Source organism: Antechinus flavipes, chromosome 4 (genome assembly GCF_016432865.1).
Source record: "Antechinus flavipes isolate AdamAnt ecotype Samford, QLD, Australia chromosome 4, AdamAnt_v2, whole genome shotgun sequence".
Taxonomy (NCBI): Eukaryota; Metazoa; Chordata; class Mammalia; order Dasyuromorphia; family Dasyuridae; genus Antechinus; species Antechinus flavipes.
Window position 1 is genome coordinate 65,914,338 of NC_067401.1, and position 18,558 is coordinate 65,932,895.

Here is an 18,558-nt window from a genome sequence, read left to right on the forward strand (position 1 = left end):
ATTTAACTCCAGGGATTTGATATAACTCGGATTTCTGATTGGACATAGCAAAGCAGGGCTATAAGGTTAAATTGATCCCAGTCAGTGCCTTTCCCTGCTTCCATCAGTACTTTAATCTTTCTCTGCTAACTTTACCTAGTTACCTCATCACTACTATGTGTAAATCACTACAGATACATCAAAGGCCTCTGGTATATGCTGGAAAAATTTATTTTTTAAATGTCAATATTTCAATCTCTTTTCTTAAAGCACAAATCTGGCCATGTCACTCCCTCTTGACTCGAGTAAGCTATAAATGTCTCAGCTTGGCATTTTAATCCTGCACTGTGTGGCCCCAGATTATTAGTTAAGCAACAATTTATCTTCAGTCTCTCCTTGTCTACTGACTACTTCTCTATTGCCTACAAAAATGCCTACATTTTTCCCATCTTCAAAAATTTGGGGCTAACTGCTTACTGGTAGATTTTCCTCCCTGAAGTCTCAGAAAATCCTGAAAGTATGTAGTGTTTTTCAAATCTAATGAAGAAGGTATTAAAAGGAGAATGAAAGGTGAGGGAGAAAATTGCTTTGTTGTATCTATCCTATAACAATAGCAACAAGCATCTAGTGTTTGCTATCCTACTTCTATCTCTAGCCTTATGCCAGGAGCTACAGATACAAAGAATTAGTCCTTGCCCTCTGAGAGTTTTACTCTATTTGCAAAGCAAAGGATACCCAAATAAGGTAATACACAATAATATGAGGAGAAAGAAAACAGTAACTCTAAAAGAATTATGAAAGAGTTCCTTTAGTAGGTGGTCTTGGAGCTGAGTCTGGAAGAAAGTTATGCATTCAATGAAATAAATGTAAGGAGAGGAGGATATTCAATGAATAGCAATAATTCATATAAAAATAAAGCCAGGAGATGGAATACTGAATTCAATAAATACCAAATAAGTCAATATGACTAAAATATAAAGTATGTGAAAGGAAGTAATATGAAATAAATTAGAAAATTGACTTCATAACTTCTTGACTCTTTGTTATTCATGTCCTCCTGGTTATTCTCTTCTTTCTTGCTTCTCCTTAGTCTGGCTACTTCTCAGTCTCCTTTATTGCTTCATCATCATTGTGTTTCCTTTGAACTTTGGGTGTATCCCAAGGCTAAGAATTGAGCCTTCTTCACTTGATTTTATCTGACATAGTGATTTTTTCTGTTCCCATGGATTCAACTGTCATCTTTGAAGATAATTCATAGATTTATCTATGGCTACACTCACAGCAGATGATGAGTTCAAGGAGGAAACTATTTATTAGTAGGTAGTTTACCCATAATTTTTTAACTTTTGGTCTGCCATGACCTTGAAGAAATATACTTCACATTTTTTGGTCCTATCAAATTGACCTTTTTGTGGTTCTTTACATACATACTATATTCTATCAATTGTCCTTATATCTTTGCACAGTATCTCTTTCATTTCTTTAATGTATTTTTTCCCTTCATCATGTTGACCTTTCAGAATCCCTGGCCTCCTTCAAAATTCAGTTCACATATCACATCCTCTATGAATCCTCTCCCAAGTGATGGTGCTTCTTCCTTCCCAAAATGGCCATTTCTTTATTTCACATCCACTTATTTGTATATATGTTATATCTATATCATCTAAGCTCTTTAGGAGACATGGACTGTCCAATCTTTTTTGTAACTCTAGAATCTAGCATGGTGCCTAGTAGACACTTAAATGATGGATTAACTTTTATCATTAGATGGACTTCTCTTCTTTCTCTGTCATATTCTTTACCTTTCAGTTGCCTAACAAGATAAGAATTACCTTTTCTTCTACTTTCCTCTTCATATCCCTTTTCTTCCTTTGTTACCTTTTTAACTGTTCTTGAAGCCATCTCATTCTCTCCATTCATAATGCTAGAACGGGCCTTCATACCTCTCACTTGCTCAATTGGCCTATATGTCTCAAATCTTCCATTCTTCCTATTCTTTCAAGCCATTTTCCCCTCAATAATAATAATTGAAAAGAAGAGGGTATCTTCAGTCTTTTTAGACTTCTCCTTGATTTCCAAGGCTGGAGCCAAGGTAGCAGAATAAAATCAGGAAGCTCCTGGAAGACTCCCATTTTCCCTCGAAAACCACATAAAACCAAGTCTCTGAACAGAGTCTGATGGAATGAAACCCCTCTCCAGTTCAGTATAGATTGGAAGGATTTCAAGAAAGGTCAGTCTCACTGGGGCTAAAAGAGTGTTCAGGCCAGCTCAGACAGACTCTAGGAAAACCGGTAAGAGAGTCTTAATCATAGCAAATCAGCAACTAAGACCCTCTGTCCTGGCTCAGGAGAGAAGCTGATCAGTGGGGCAGCCCCCAGTCCCAGCTCAGAAGGCAAACTTTGCAAAACCAGGCTGGTTTTTTTTTTTTTTTTTTTGGAAAGAGCCGGTAGGATTACCCCCTGCATGAAAAAATGACCAAACACGAGGGGCTCCTGTGCTGAAAGCTAAAGCTCGGAGCTACACAAGAAATTGGGACAGAGCCCCCTTTTCCTCAGGAGCAGAGCTTGACCATAAAAGTAATAAAAAGAAATACCAAATGAAAAGAAATGATAAACAAGAAACAGAAAAATGCCTTAACTATAGAAAGCTCCTATGGTGATAGGGCAGATCAAAACACAAACTCAGATAAGGACAAAATGTCCACAGAGGAAGTCTTAAAGAGCAATATAAATTAAATTGGTCTCAAGCCCAAAAAGGCTTCTTGGAAATGCTCATAAAAGACTTTATAAAACTTCTCCTCTAAGTTGGGGACAAACCTGTGTTTGGTATGTAGCTAGTATTAGTGAAAATACCAACATAGCACCCATTCAGTGTAACTCACTGCAAAATTCTCATTTGATTTCACCTTTGATTGAAGCAAGATATGGAGTCTCTTTTCCTCTTGTTTATACTTCTCATGACTCAATCTTCTGGCTCACTCCCAAGCAAAATATCTATTTGCCACAACTACTTGGTTACTTGCTTTAATGGGGCCTCCTTACTGCTTAATTTATTTTCATTGCATTCCATGCTTTTCTCTCAATAGTATTCAATTGTGAAGCACTATCAGTTCAGTTGTTATTAATCAACAATAAGCATATTCCTAGCTAATAAAACCCTTCAGCCAATCTATCAAATTATCTACACTCCCACTACAGTATTTTGTAATACTACTTCATTAGCAACTCATGCCCTTCCTCTGCCCTTCCTACTACCTACTGAAAAGAATACAAATTTCTTTTCCTGATATCAAGTCATTTCACTCTGGCATCACTATAGGCTACTACCTTCCTCTAATCTAATACTCTGCCTTTCATAGTGCTACTACAACAAGGAAGTCAGGGAATATTTAGCAGGAGTAACCTTTAGGGCAGATAATTGGCTAGAGTGCCAGCCTGAAATCAGAAAGACTCATCTTTCTGAGTTCAAATATGGCTTCAGATATTTAATAGCTGTATGACTCTGATGCAAGTCACTTAAACCTGTTTGCCTTAATTTCCTCATCTGTAAAATGAGCTAGAGAAGGAATGGCAAACCATTTTAGTATTTTTGCCAAGAAAGCCCCAAATGGGGTCAAAAAGAATCAAGCACAACTGAAGTGACTGAACAACAACAAACCTTTAGGACCCACATTCCTGGAAAGCAGGAATGCAGCAGCTACAGTTAATGACATTCTGGAATGGGCACCAATTAAAGTCATACTCTGAGACTGCCTTTAGGCAGCTAAAAAGCAATTAGAAAGGGAGGCCCTTGTCAGTTGTTTCCAAGTGACTTTTTAAAAATCCACTTTTTTTTTTTTTTTAGTGAGCAAACATTTTTTTCTCCTACCTCCTTCTCTACCTCAATTTTAAAAAAGAAAAAGGAAAACCCAGTATCTTACTATTAACATGCATAGTCAAACAAAATAAAATTCCATATTAGTTGTTTTCAAACATATCTTATTTTAGTAGGAAGTTCATGGTATATTTCATCAGTTTTCTGGATTTGTTGTTGGACACTGGATTGATCTGAGTTTTTAAGATTTCAAAGTTATCTTTATTGTTATTCTATAAATTATTCTTGTAGTTTTGCTTACTTCATACTGCATCAGTTCATATAATCACCCCATGTTTCTCTGAAATAATCCTTTCATTACTTTCTTATATAATAGTATTATTCTATTACTTATAGACCATAATTTGTTCAGTCATTCCTCAATTAGTTTCCAAGCCTTTTCTACCATAAAAAGAATTGCTTTAAGTATCTATTTACCTGTGGATTCTTTTTGTCCTTCATTTCTTTGGGGGTAATACAGGCCTGCTAATGATATCACTGAGTCAGAGGTATATACAAGGTTTAGTAACTTTGGCAGTTCAGTTCCATGTTGCTTTCCAGAAGTTAGACCAATACACCACTCCACCAGCAGTGCATTAGTGTGTCTGCAATCCTGTAATATTTATCATTCTTTTGTCACATTTGCCAGTCTGATGGGTTTGAGGCAGAACCTTGTTTTCACTTGTACTTCCATAATTAGTAATATATGAAGCATTTTATATATCGCTATGGATAGATTTGCTTTCCTTAAAAATTGCCTGTTTATAGCCTTTGCCCATTTATCAAATGGCAAATCTTTCTCTCTCTCTCTCTTTCTCTTTCTTTCTCTCTCTCTCTCTCTCTCTCTCTTTCTCTCTCTCTCTCTCTCTCTCTCTCTCTCTCTATATATATATATACATACACATACATACACACATATATGTAAATTGAATCAATTTCTTACATATTTTGGAAATGAGACCTTTATCAGAGAAACTAGCACAAAAGATTCCCCCCCCCCCCGCAACTGTTTTCCCTTTAAGTTAACCGCATTGATTCTGCTTGTGTAAAAACTCTACATTTTATATAGTAAAAGTTTCTCTATTAGAAGGAAGGCAAAAAATAGGGTAAAATGTCTTGTTATGACAAAGCTGAACAGTTAAAATTTCCCCCAAATTTGTTTGTAATCCCCTGTATTATCTATAGCCCCTTGTTGTTCATCCTTCATTTTCAAAGCGAATCAATGATGTCACAAGATAACATTTTTACTCTTGTGTAAATTGGATTTAAGTGAGGCAGAATTGCTTAAAGTCAAATCAAGAGCCTGTCTGTCAAGCTGTCAAGAGCCAGAGTGCAATGGATGATCCTGCTGTATTCAATGTCTGATTAGGCTTTCAGCACTCTACAGCCTCTTTTTCATCCTCCTTCATGGCAGTTGAAAAATGTTTTCATCCACCCATTCTACTGGCGGAAATATTCACATGCTTTGGGGTAGACATCCCTTTAACTCATTAACTGGTTTGAGGCTTGTCAGTTACCTTTAACATAGTTTAGCTTTTCTGCGGAAATAGATTGAGATATGGTTGTTATATAGTCTATAGCTACCTGGGGACATAGGTGAGAGTTGAGTAACTGGTAGAATTAAAGGTGGAAGCAGCCCTGAAAAAGGCTTGGCAAGCCTCATACTAGAGGTGATAGTCATCCATGACCACTTTATATTCCCCAGATTCCATAGATTGGTCTTATACCACAGTGCTGCCTCTGATCTTGGATGCCCTCCTGAACTCTCTCTTTACCATCTTCCTAAAAATCCCAAGATTCCCTAAAGAAACAAACCTTAAATTTGGAAACTGCATCAATTATTGTGAATAAATATTAAAGTTTTACTAAAATGTGTTAATCTTTTATGGTCCCTACTGAAACTACTTGTAGATGTCCCCTGAAATATCATTAAAGTTGGATTTTAAAGAATCATTAATATTCCAAAAGGAAAACATGAAAGGAGAAATTCCAAATGTAGGTAACACTATGGACTAAAGCACAGAGATATTTATGTTTACAGACTGAAAATTTATCTAGTTTGGCTGAAGTCATACAGTGTGTATAATAGGGATCAATATGAAAAAAAGTGATAATGGCATCGGATTGTGAAAAACATTAAATGCCTGCTAAAATGTAGGCAGAGGTTAGTGAAGACAGTGACTTCACAAGCAGTCTGAGCTCCGATGGGGCATCCTGTGATTTTGAAATAGCAAAGATTTGAAAAGCCTACAAAGTTTTACATGCTGCAACATAATGAAATTTGTGCTTGCTCTGAAAAGGAGAAGCAATGGGCTGACCTGCCCAGCAATAATAGTTTATGTCTGATTTGTTTGTCTTTTGTTGTTTCACAGTAATAACAGCTGATAACAAGGACACATATCCAAGATGGAAAAAATCAAAAGCAAATCACAACTGGATGACACTGTTTTAAAAGGATGACTATTATCATGAGCACTTAGAATCCTTCCTTGCTCACTGATATGTTTAGGCAGTGGTTTGTTAGAATAGAATTTGCTGTTTGGCCAACTGTTAAGGGACAGGTCAATTCTCCGAGAGCCTCCACAGCTATGGATCATAACATCTGAAGGAATTGCAAGGCAACCTTTGCTGACACAGGTCTTGCGAACTGGGGATGAGACAAATTCCCTCAGAGGGAAGAGGATGACACTGCAATGGCCTCTCAGTCATAGAGGTCAGAGAACAGCAACTGCCTCTCAGTCTCCTTATATTATGCTCTTATAAGAGATCCATTCTGGGTTGGATCTCCAGCAGCCATTGTCAGGTGGCTCCTGTGTATTCCAACAGCCAACTGTATTTATCATAGCTCTATTGCAAGAGCTGGCAAATTATGAAATCCAGATCACTGCTGATTTTGTATGTCCATGAGCTAAGAATGATTTTTACATTTTAAAATAAAGATTTATTATATTTAAAAATATAAAAACTATTCTAAGCTCTGTGGCCATATAAAAATAGTCTGTGGGCTGATCCACAATTTTCCAAGCTTTACTCTTTTGGAACTTGATGAATTTTCTACTCTCTATTCTCTCTCCTCTTTATTCTCCCCATCTCCCTTAATCAGGGAATGCCAAAACAGCATTTTCCTTTGGAATTTCATGATTTTTAAAGTTTTTATTGTTTGTACTTTTGTGTATAGTGTTTTTTTCCCCATTTTTATTGTTATACTACACTTTGTTTTCTTGGCTCTGCTTACTTCACTCTATCAGTTCACATAGCTTTGTTCATGTTTCTTCAAATTATTCAAATTATTCATTTTCATGAGCACTTAGAATCCTAATTCTAATTATTCAAATTATTATTTACAGAACAATAATATTACCTTACATTTGTATACAACAAAAGGCTAGCCATTCTCCATCAATAGGACTCTACTTTGTTTCTAATTCTTTGCTATTACAAAAAATATTATATTATTTATGAGAAATTTATGAGCAGTTCTATCTAGAAGACACCATAAGTCTGTAACTCAAATCTCTCCAATAATTTGTTCATTTCTGTTTTCCTTTTTTATTTCTTTGTTACTTTCAAAACTGAAAGATATTTCGGTTTATAGTCATGACTGTTATTGTCTTTGTCTTGTAATTCAGTCATTTCCTTTATTAAAGTAGATACATTTGAAACATAAGTTTAATTTCGACATTGGTGCAATGTTTATATATCTCCTTTCAATAGAGTATAATTTCCTTGTTTATCCTTTTTAATATACATATGCTTAGAATACTGAATTTGATGAGTTTCAAAGCAGACAAGGGCCACAGACACCAACACACACACACACATTGTCAAGTGGATGCCCATCAGCTGGAGAGTAGCCGAATAAGTTATAGCATATAAATATTATGGAATATTATTGTCATACAAGAAATGATCAGCAGGATGACTTCAGAGAGGCCTGGAGAAGTGATACAGAGTGAAGTGAGTAGAACCAAGAGAATAATGTACACAGCAACAGCAAGATTATATGATCAATTCTGATGGATGTGGCTCTTCTCAACAGTGAGATGATTCAGGACAGTTCTGATGATCTTGTGATGAAAAGATCCATCTGCACCCAGAGAGAGGACTGAGAGGACTTTTTTCCTTTTTTGAGCTGATTTTTCTTGTGCAGCATAATCATTGTGGAAATATATATAGAAAAATTGCACATATTTAACATATATTGGATTACTTTCCATCTGGGGAGGGTGTGGGAAGAAGGTTGGGAGAAAAAAAATTTGAAGCACAAAGTTTTGCAAGGATGAATGTTGAAAATTATCTATGCCTATGTTTTGAAAATAAGTTTTAATTAAAAAAAAAAGATATTTAAAACACTGTTTCCCAGAGCTAAGGTGCAACAAACAGGTTGTGTCCTGAGCTTGGTAAAACAATAATCCCTTGTGCTCTGGATGATCTTACCTTCTGGCAGAATATTGCTTTGATCAGTACCAGATGTTCACTGAGGGATTTATGAATTAATAACTGTTTAGATGTGTTGAAACTCCCCCTATTTCCCAGGAACCTGAGAGCCAATGTGCTGCCTCAGAAAACAATCAATTACGTCCTGACACCTGTGCTTATGTAACTACTAAGTGAATCAAACCAGATACTATCTTCCTATTTCTCCCTTCCCCCCATGTTAACTCTCGTTCTGTACCCCACTGAACAATCACAAGGCACGAAGATCCTTAGGCAACTTAAAGACCTTTCCTTTGGGACCTAGTTCTTTGCCAAGAAAATCCCAAATAAAGTCACAAAAAATTAGATGTGACAAAAAACTAGGATAAAAATGTTATTTTTTTCTAGTTCTTCATCTTTATTCTAAACAGTTTTATGTTATTTGAATTTCCTTTTTATTTCAAGATCTTTCTCTTAATGATTTGCAGAATTTATTGCTTAGGAGAGAAATTGTGAAGTATAATTATTAGGATTTGGGAGTTTGCAAAATAGGTTTTTGTTGTTTTCTAGAGAAAATATATGATTTCTTTTGATTGGTACTTTGTATACTGTGTTCAGAAATTCTGGGCAGTTTTCTTGTCTTATTTTTTGCACTATGATTCTGACTTTTTTAAAACTTGTCATGTTCCTCTTGGAGCCTTATAATCTTTAAGTTTTCTCTTTGCATCCTATCTTCAAGATCACTATGTTTTGCTTGAATGAAGTTCACGTTTTCTTTTAAGATATTGCTTTTTACCTTTCATTTTCAGATTGTCCTTCATGTCTGTGTATTTACATTTTTAGTTTTCCTTTCTTTTGATACCTTGGTGAAATTAGTCAATTATTTCTGCTGTGGAGGCCATAAATTTTGCTTTTACAATTCTTATTTCTTTTTTAAACCACTCAGGAATATCCTATTAGAGTTCCAGGTTTTCTTGGGGAATACATAGGGTTTTCTGTTTCATCAGTTATTAATTTATTTTACTTTGTCCTACAATATTTATAAATACTTGAACTCTTTCACCTAATCTGGAAATCCTAATCCATTCTTTTATTAACATCTTCCCTACTGGTTTGTCTGTTTATGCTTATAATTTTAGAATTTTATTCTTCCTGAGATCTTTAGTAATTTCAGACTTTTTTCCTTTTATTTATCCTTGTTGCTTACTTTCTGACTCCTTCCTTTTTTAAATGGCAATTTCTTTGGGAGCTGGGTTTCAAAAAATCTTAGCCTCCTTCCAACTTTCTGATTGCCTTTCCAGGGAAATTCATAGTTCTCCAGCCTCAGTTTCTGGCTCAAGTGACCTCTAATAGGATAGCACTTGCCCCAGCTACATACTAAGCTCTTTCCCTCAGGCTTAATGGAATGCTTTGCTCCCTTTTCCTTGGTCCTCAGACCTCTGACTCTATGGCACAGTGTTATAACACTATTGGAGACTGAGCAAACTTCTACTATTTGTAATTCAATCCTGGGAAGAGATTAGGATAGATGGGCAGAAGTCAGCATATAGCATGTGAACAAATGATCAACTCTGGGAATTAGGTGCTATTATGATCCTCATTTTACAGTTCAGGAAACTGAGGCATACAGATGTAAAGTGACTTATACAATTTACACAGTTAATAATATATCTGAGATAAGATTTGAACTCAGGACTCCCTGACTATAGGCCCAGCATTCTATCTACTGAGATACCTATCTGTCTAGCAGTATCAGACATTCTCAAAGAAGTACTCAAAGGAGGTAGGGTAGACTCTAATGTCCTATAAGCCACATACTTTTTCTGAATTAGGAAATAGAAAATTAATTATGTGGATTCTGGATTAGGAAACAGAAAATTAATTATATGAATTCCTACATAGTAGGAAGAAACAAAAAAGGCTGGACTGGTTGCTGAAGTGATAAATTAGTTACCATCATCAAAAAATAGCAAGTTGGCATGTAAAACTGTGAAAATGTAAAAAGTAGGGCATAAAATACTACAACCTCTGCTTACAAAACATTACAACATAAGGAAGAGAAAGGTTTGTGATTTATCAGGCTGGGGAATTCCCTCAACCAACTGCTCTATGGATTTATGACTAAGTAGATTTGTTCCAGGGAATTTAAAGTGTCAAAAGGGAGATTTCAGTGTATGTCTTGCTGGATTCAAGACTTGTATTGGAGCTATAAAATATCCCAACAGTCTTGGGTTTTAAAGCCTAGCTTAAAGGGATTTTGAGATATCTTGTATCATACCACTCAGTCTCTAAGGAGAAAATAAAACATGTACTTGTGTATCCATAGGACTTGAATTTTGCTTTATATTTACTTTGTCTATACTCAGTATTTATTTGTCTATGTATGTTTTACTTACACCAATAGAATATAAATCCTTGAGTACAAGAAATTGGATTTTGTATTTGTAATCTCACCAAGTACATAAAAATGGCTGATAAGCTCTATCAATCGACATACACTTTTTATCCATAAGGGAAAAATTATAGGATGAAAAATTTTGTTCCAAATTAAAACCATAAATTTTTTTTTGTGTGTTACCTGACACTCCTGGTCTTTCTAAGTGTTAAGAAATGCTTGATGAATTTTTTTATTTGTTTATTATTTTTATTATATTTATGTTATATATATAGGATATATATTATATTTTTACTTTAACTCTTCTCCTTTTTTAGACTTATGATTTCACTGTTATAGAGCAGGGCTTCTGCTTGCAACACCTTTTTTGCCTGAGAAATTTTTACCACCCTGGGCACATAAATATATAAAATAGGTATAAAAATCAAACATTTACTGATAATAAATCATAATTTGTGATCCCCACTTTCAGTTAGGAGACCCCATACAGCGTTGAAACCCATAGTTAAGAAGCTGGGATTCACAGGATTAGTGTGCGGAAACACCTCTATCAATGCACATAAGCATCTATTCTGAAATTTACTGGACCACTGACTGGTTAATTGGCCCAAGCAGTGTCAGAGGTCAGGCACTGGCTTAACTATTTAACATTTTGTTATTTCCCTCTCAGCATTTTAGTATAGAGGAATAAACTTTACTACCTTTCTATATACAAGTAACAGCAGATGGCACCACTTAGTCTCCCAATCCTTCAGGCTCACAATCTAGGTGTCATCCTCAACTCCTCACTCACTCCTACAAACAATCTGTTGCCAAGATCTATTTCACCTTTGCCACATCCCTCCAATATACCCCTTTCTCTCCTCTCACACCGCCACCCTTATGGCCCTTATTAGCTTACATTTGGACTGTTTCAATAGCCTGCGGCTAAATCCACCTGTCCCAAATCCCTACCACTCCAATTCACTCTCTATTTCGTTCCCAAAGTATCGGTCTGATTCGATGACTCCCCATCCCCCAGGCAAAAACTCCAAAAGCTCCCTTGTCGCTACCAGGAACACAGAGAGAATTCTCTGTCGTTTTAAAGACCTTCATAACTCTCTCCCCTCCCCCCATCACCACCTTTCAGTCTTCTTACACCCCTTTTCTCCTCTTCCCGTATTCTTCTATCCAGTGACACTGATGTGGTTTTTTTCATGAAGGAGACCTCCATCTTTCAGCTCCTGGCATTTTCACTTTCCGTGCCTGGAACTCTCTTCCTCCTCCACTTTTAGATTACTGGACTCCCTAGTTTCCTTTAAGTCACAATTAAGATCCCATCTTTTACTGGAAGTCTTCCCCAAACTTTCTTAATTTCAGCGCCTTTCCTCTGTAATTATTTCCTATTTATCCCATATATGCTTGCTTTGCATGTTTGCATATTGTCCGCCTTTAGATTGTAAACTCTTTGAGGGCAGGGACTACCTTTTGCCTCTTTTTGCGCCCCCAGCGTTTAGCATAGTGCCCCGCACATAAAAGGCGCTTATTAAAAAAAAAATGCATATTGAATAACTGACTGCCTTGGCGCGCTCGCGCCATACACACACACTCACTGACGAGGACATAACCTAGACTGAGTCAAGAAACGCAGACCAAGTGGTAACTACCTGCACCTAAATTGTTCCTCACCTAGACAGCCTCGTTCCCCTTCTCTCCTCATCCGCCACCCCCCCCCATCCCCTACCAGTGTTTACCCCAGGCTCCACCCAGGCCTTCCTATTGGTCGCTGCATGGGAGGCTTGCGCTCCCTCTCCTGATTGGCTGTCCAGGGGGAGGCTCGCTTCCTCGCCCCCTCCTAAGGTGCCACTCGGAGGCGGCTCCCAGCGTGGATGAGCAGCTGCTGTTTCCGGACTAAGATGGCGGCAGTGAGGGTCCTGAGGAGCTGGAGTCGGAGCGCCCGGCACCTGGTAAGACTGGAGAGATCGAAGGATGCGCTCGGATCCAGCCGCCGGGTGTGTTTGCCCCAGAGCCTGGGTTTCTCTTCTCGCGAGTTGGGTGGGTGAGAGTCACGCGGGTCTCGGGGAGGGGGGTGACTGAGGAGAGAGGAAGAAACCCCCACTGAGGACTAAGAGCTCCCGAGACGGGGCGCTGCTCGCCCGCGGCCTGTGTCTGGGCGCTCTCCCGCCGCGTTCCGCTAGTCCGCACGCCCTTGTCCTCTTTTGTGAGATGACCTCCACCATAGCGGATCCTGTCACTCACTGGTCAGCTTCTGCGCCCCGCATCCTTGCACCCGGGCATCCTCCACCAGTCATCTGCGGTCGGGCAACAGACTGCACGATCTCCCCGACCCGGAACCCTGCTCCAGCAGCCGGGCAGCAGTAGTTCTTCCCCTTGCCGAAGCCTCTGCTGCTTCTCCTGTCCTTTTTCCCCACCCGCTCGGCTCCGTGTGGACCTTCCTGTGTCATTTCCTTCGTCTGTCCCATCCTCGGGTACATTTTCTCCCATTCCAGAGCCGGAGAGAGGATGGCGAGACTCGGGCCGCCCCTGCCTCGTTGTCTTTGCCCTGTGGCATGGAGAGAGCAGCAAAACCGAGTGTGAAAAGTGCTCGAAAGAGCCGCTACTCTGCTCTGGAATCTGAGTGGTTATTATTACTGTTACTGCTTACCTGGCATCCTTCTCCCCCTCCCACTTCTCCCCCATATTGACTTTAAAAAAAAATTGTATATATGCTATATGCCCCAAAAGTCTTAATGCGGTTTTAAGCTTTAGGGACACCCCGTACTTATGTATGTTCTTGGAATAAGTCGTTTCAGTTCCCACTTCTGACACGATATTTCAGGGAGCTTGGGACCTCTCTGTGTCTTAGGCAATTCTCTAAAACAGGAGCTTAAAAAAAAAAAAGCTTTTAAAAAACCAAACAACTTATAAACTTAAAAAAAATTATAGCCGTATTTCAATGTAACTCTTCTGTTGTAATCCTGTGTCTTGTATGTATCTGTGAGGAGTCCAAAGACTCTGCTAGACTACCAGTCCATGTCACAAAAAAGATTATAAATCTCCGGTCTGGTAAGTTTGAAGAGATTTTTAACTGAATTAGTGGAGGAAGTTTCCTCATCTAGTAATTCCTTGTCAGTTAAATCACAGGTTCAGCCCCTATTCCTCTTCCTTATGTGTATATACATATTATCTCTTCTTATTTCTTAAACTGTGTGAGAATAGTCATTTTAACTGTCTAAACCTCAGTTTCTCTTTCCAAAAAATGAGAAAGTTTTATTTAGATAAAAGGTTTTTAACCTTTTTTGTATCATGGAACTTTTGACAGTCTGATGAAACTTTTCAGAATAATATGTATAAGTGCATAAAATATATAAAGAGTTACAAAGGAAACCAGATATATTGAAATATAATTGTTATTTATATCTGTATCTCTCTATATAAAACAAATTCCCAGGTTCCAGGTTAAAAATCCATAAACCTAGATGATATCTAAGATATTCGGGATGCAAAACCTATGAAATGATTTAATTCACATGTGTAGGCCAGATAATAAGGCATAAGAATAATGAGCTAACATTTAGATAGCATTTACTGTATGCCAGACTGTGCTGAGCATTCTACAACGATCTCATTACCTTTTTACCTTATTTCACCTTACCTTATGATAATACGGTTTTAAAATTAGTCTATGTATTGCACTGTTAATTTATGATTTTGTATCTCTAGTTCCTGGCTCTTAGATGGGGCTTAATAAATGCTTGTTGAGTTATCTTTTTATCCTACTTATTTTTCCTACCTTTGTCCCTCTTGAAAGCATTACTAGTATAGTATCTATACTATTTTTTTTTTATTTTTATTATATCTATAGGTCTTTAAGAATAAAAGTTGTAGAAGAAATACCCATATGCATTGGTGGAAGATGTATCTTCATACTGGAATTACTTATTCTGATAAATGTACAAGTTCAGCTGCTATCCCTGTTTTTATCTCCTACTTCGGTATATTTTTGCTAAAATTAGCAAACTAAAAAAAATCTAAGTAAACTATAATTTTAACTACTTTTTTATGTTGATATTAGCACAGGATTCATATACTAAGAATTCGTATTTAGTCATATCTGGGCCATTTTTGAGTGTTCATATTAAATAAAAGAACATAATAAATGGTCACAGATATTGGAAACCCCTGAGTAATCCCCCAATCAAAATTCCATCTCTGTGAATCCTGCTAAGAAAAGCAGCATATTTGATTAGTGTGAATTTCAGAATCGGAGTTTTCATGTGGAGGTTATTTTACCCTAAATAAGCATTTTGGAGAACATTTTGTTGAGTAGGGAAGCCTTACTCAAGCAGTAGGCCACCTTGGGTTTGAAAGCTTACTCCCTAGATGTTTAGGATTGTAGAATCTTAATTTAAGCCTAAAGATACATTTTAAATCACATAGTCCAACCCCAATGGAGAAAACTGAGACCCAAATCACTGTTAGTAAATCACTGAACCAAAACTAAAAGAATAGAGGTCTCTTGATTTCTACAGTTTCTTGTCACACTAACCTAACCCTCCCCCCTCCAGGGAATTTTAATGGCTTCCTCAAATAAAACTCTTTTTGCAGCAATGAGCATATCTGCAGATTAATACAAGTTTCATCATATTTGATAGGTCTTTTTAATTGATACAGTTATTTGTATTCCACATCCCACTCATTGTGTCCATTTTTTTGTATCCAGTCTTTTATTTCTGAATGTGTCTTATCCCCTAGTAGAATGTCAGTTTCTTGAAAGCAAAAACTATCTTTGTTGTTTGTATCCTCAAAGGGTGATGTGTGTCTGTTTATGGGGTTTATGTTTCCTCTTATTTTCAATTTTTAGCATTTATTCTGTACCATGTTTTTTTTTTTTCTCTGCAAAACTAACAATTACTTTGCCTGTTCTAAAACCATCTGTTTAAACCTTTATAAATTATGCAATAGGACATTCTCAGTTATGTTGAGTTACCTCATGAAGTTTCTGAGCCTTTTAAAAATGTCTAGTGTTGGTTATGTTTAAGATAAGCATTGTGTGGTAGAGGTCTAGATTTGGTGTTCTAGAATGGAAACCTCTTGAAGGTAGGGACTATATTTCTCATCCTCTGCCATCCCCTTTTCCTTTGCCTTCAGTTTTTCCCAGCATAAGGGTATTTTCCATTAAATCCCACCTTCTCATTTATGTGGCCAGAGGATATAAACTTCAACTTCAATATTTAACCTTCCAGTGAATAACCTAAATTAATTTCTTTATTAAATGATTTGACCACTTTGCTGTCTAAGGAACTCTCAAAAATCTTTTCCAGCACCACAGAAGTGATGCTTTCAAATTGTGGTGCTGGAAAAGATTTTACAGAAAAATTGCCCTCATTTCACATGGCAGAAAGGTTATGCTTAAGACTTACTAGATGAAATGGGAATTACCAAAAAAGCAGAATGGTTTTCAAAGAGGCAAAGGAACTAGAGACCAAATTGTCAACTTTCACTGTATTGTACAGAAAGCAAGAATGTAGAGGGCCAGGAGGTAAGAATCCATTTCAGGTTTTGATACTTAACAATAGCTTGGCTCACCCACTTCTGTGGCGCTTAACTTTCTTTGTAGCTGCCCCAGAACTTAAATTTTTTGATATTAAACTTCAAACCAGCTTTTATACTCTCCTTTTTTACCCTAATTAAAAGACTTCTTAATTCTTCTTTACTTTCTACCATTAGAGTAATGTCTGCATATCTGAGATTGTTGATATTTCTTTTTTCTTTATAAGTCCTTTATTTTTAATTTGTATCTTTTTAATACTCAAAGTTATTCTTTTTTTAAAAGCTTTTTATTTTCAAAACACATGCATGGTTTTCAGTGCTCACCCCTGCAAAACTTTGTGTTTCAAATCTTTTTCTCCCTCTTTTCCTCCCACCTCTTTCCCTAGATAGTAAGTAATTCAATTTATGTTAAACGTGTACAATTTTTCTATACATATATCCATAATTATCGTACTACACAAGAAAAATCAAATCAAAAAGAAAACATGAGAAAGAAAACAAAATACAAGCAAACAACAAAAAAGTGAAAATACTATGTTATGATCCATACTCAGTTCCCACAGTCTTCTCTTTGGGTGGAGATGGCTCTCTCTATCATAAAACCATTGGAACTATTCTAAATCATCTCACTGTTGGAAAGAATCACGTCCATCAGAATTGATCATCATGTAATCTTCTTGTTGCTGTGTAAAATGTTCTCTTGGTTCTATATTTCACTTAGCATGTAAGCTCTCCAGGCCTTTTTGAAATTATCCTGCTGATCATTTCTTATAGAACAATAATATTCCATAACCTGATTGTTGATATTTCTTCCAGCAACTTTAATTTTAGCTTTAGAATTATCCAGCCTGACATTTCACATGATGTATTCTGCATATATGTTAAACAAGGTGACACTATGCAGCAGGGATTTACTTCTTCTCCAGTCTTAAACAATCAGTTGTTCCATGTTCAGTTCTAACTGTTGCTTCTTGGCCTGTTTATAGTCCTTGAGAGACATATAATATGATCTGGTACTCTCATTTCTTTGAAGATTATCCACATTTTGTTGTGACCTATATAATCAAAAGCTTTTTGGTCAGTGAAGCAGAAAGTTTTCTCTTGGGTTGAAATTCAGTTTCAGTAGTGATAAAGGTGTGTGAGTCAGGGGCCAGGAAGAGAGAATTCGTTATGAACTCTTCAAATTTATTGGTTAGAGAGACAACATATATATGCAATGCTATACAGACTTCAAAACAAAATACACTCTTTGATATTCCTGTATCCTTTCTAACAAACTCAATTTACTGAGATGGATTAAGCCTGAATTTTGGCTACTTTAACAGAGATGTAAATAGTTATGATACAAATCAGAGCAAAAGTGTTATACCAATGTCTTCAAGTACTTTTCTCCCAAATGTCTTTAATCTCCATAGTGGGCTGCTTTTTCTGTCCTAAGTTCAAAGGTATGTCTTTGATCTATCAAATAGCTGAGTTTGCATTTTGCTTCAGTTGCAAGAATAATTATGAAAATATTTCATAAGTAATGTCTCTGTGACCAGGGAGCTAGCTCGGACTTCACAGTTAGTGGTTATTGATAATGTTAAGATCTTTCTTGTGTAATTCTTTTGTGTATTCTTGTAACTTCTTCTTAATATCTTATGCTTCTAAGTCCCTACTATTTACTTTATCTCCAATTTTCTTGAAGAGATCTTGTCTTTCTCATTCTGTTGTTTTCTTCCGTTTCTTTCCATAGCTCATTTAAGAAAACCTTATATCTCCTTGCTATTCTCTGGGATTCTGATTCAGTTGGATATAGATTTCCTTTTCTCCTTTATATTTCATTTTCTTTCTTTCCTCTGCTATTTCTAAAGTCTGATCAGACAGCCATTTTGCTTTCTTGCTCTTTTTTTTCTTTAGAATGCTTTTTTTTGTTGCTGGTTCCTATACATCATAAACCTCTGTCCATAGATTTTTAGGCACTCTATTACATTTAATCTTTTATATCTACCATCTCTACTTCATATCCATAAGGCATGTTATTTAAGTCATCCTTATATGGTCTAATGGTTTTTCTTACTTTCTTCAATTTATGTCTGAATTTTGCAATAAGAATTTCATGCTTTAAACCACAGTCAGCTCTAGATCTTGTTATAATTGTACAGAGCTTTTCTGCGTTTGGCTGCAAAATATATAATCCTTCTGATTTCTATGTTGACCATCTAGTGATGGCTATAGAACTACCTTTTGGATTGTCGAAAAAGTGTGACATGACCAGTGAGTTATCTGGATAAAATTCTATTTGTATTCCAAGGCCAAACTTGCTTGTTATTCCAATTATCTTTTGATTTCTTACTTTAGCATTCCAATCCTTTATGATGAATGTAACTTCTTATTTTTGGTGT

General features: G+C 36.6%; 1 protein-coding gene across 6 annotated transcripts in view; it reads left to right on the top strand.

Annotated features, from left to right (window-relative positions):
• The first annotated feature begins 12,500 nt into the window (after positions 1–12,500).
• Positions 12,501–18,558, top strand: part of DBT (dihydrolipoamide branched chain transacylase E2) — a 54,445-nt gene continuing 48,387 nt past the window's right edge. For 2 of the 6 annotated variants that reach the window (XM_051993258.1, XM_051993250.1), the window contains exon 1: positions 12,501–12,588. In XM_051993258.1, coding sequence (XP_051849218.1) covers positions 12,511–12,588 — 78 coding nt within the window. In that variant the 5' untranslated portion in view covers positions 12,501–12,510. Of the gene's footprint in view, positions 12,677–18,558 lie in introns of all 6 variants that reach the window. The other 4 variants (XM_051993256.1, XM_051993255.1, XM_051993249.1 and 1 more) reach the window with 3 other exon arrangements.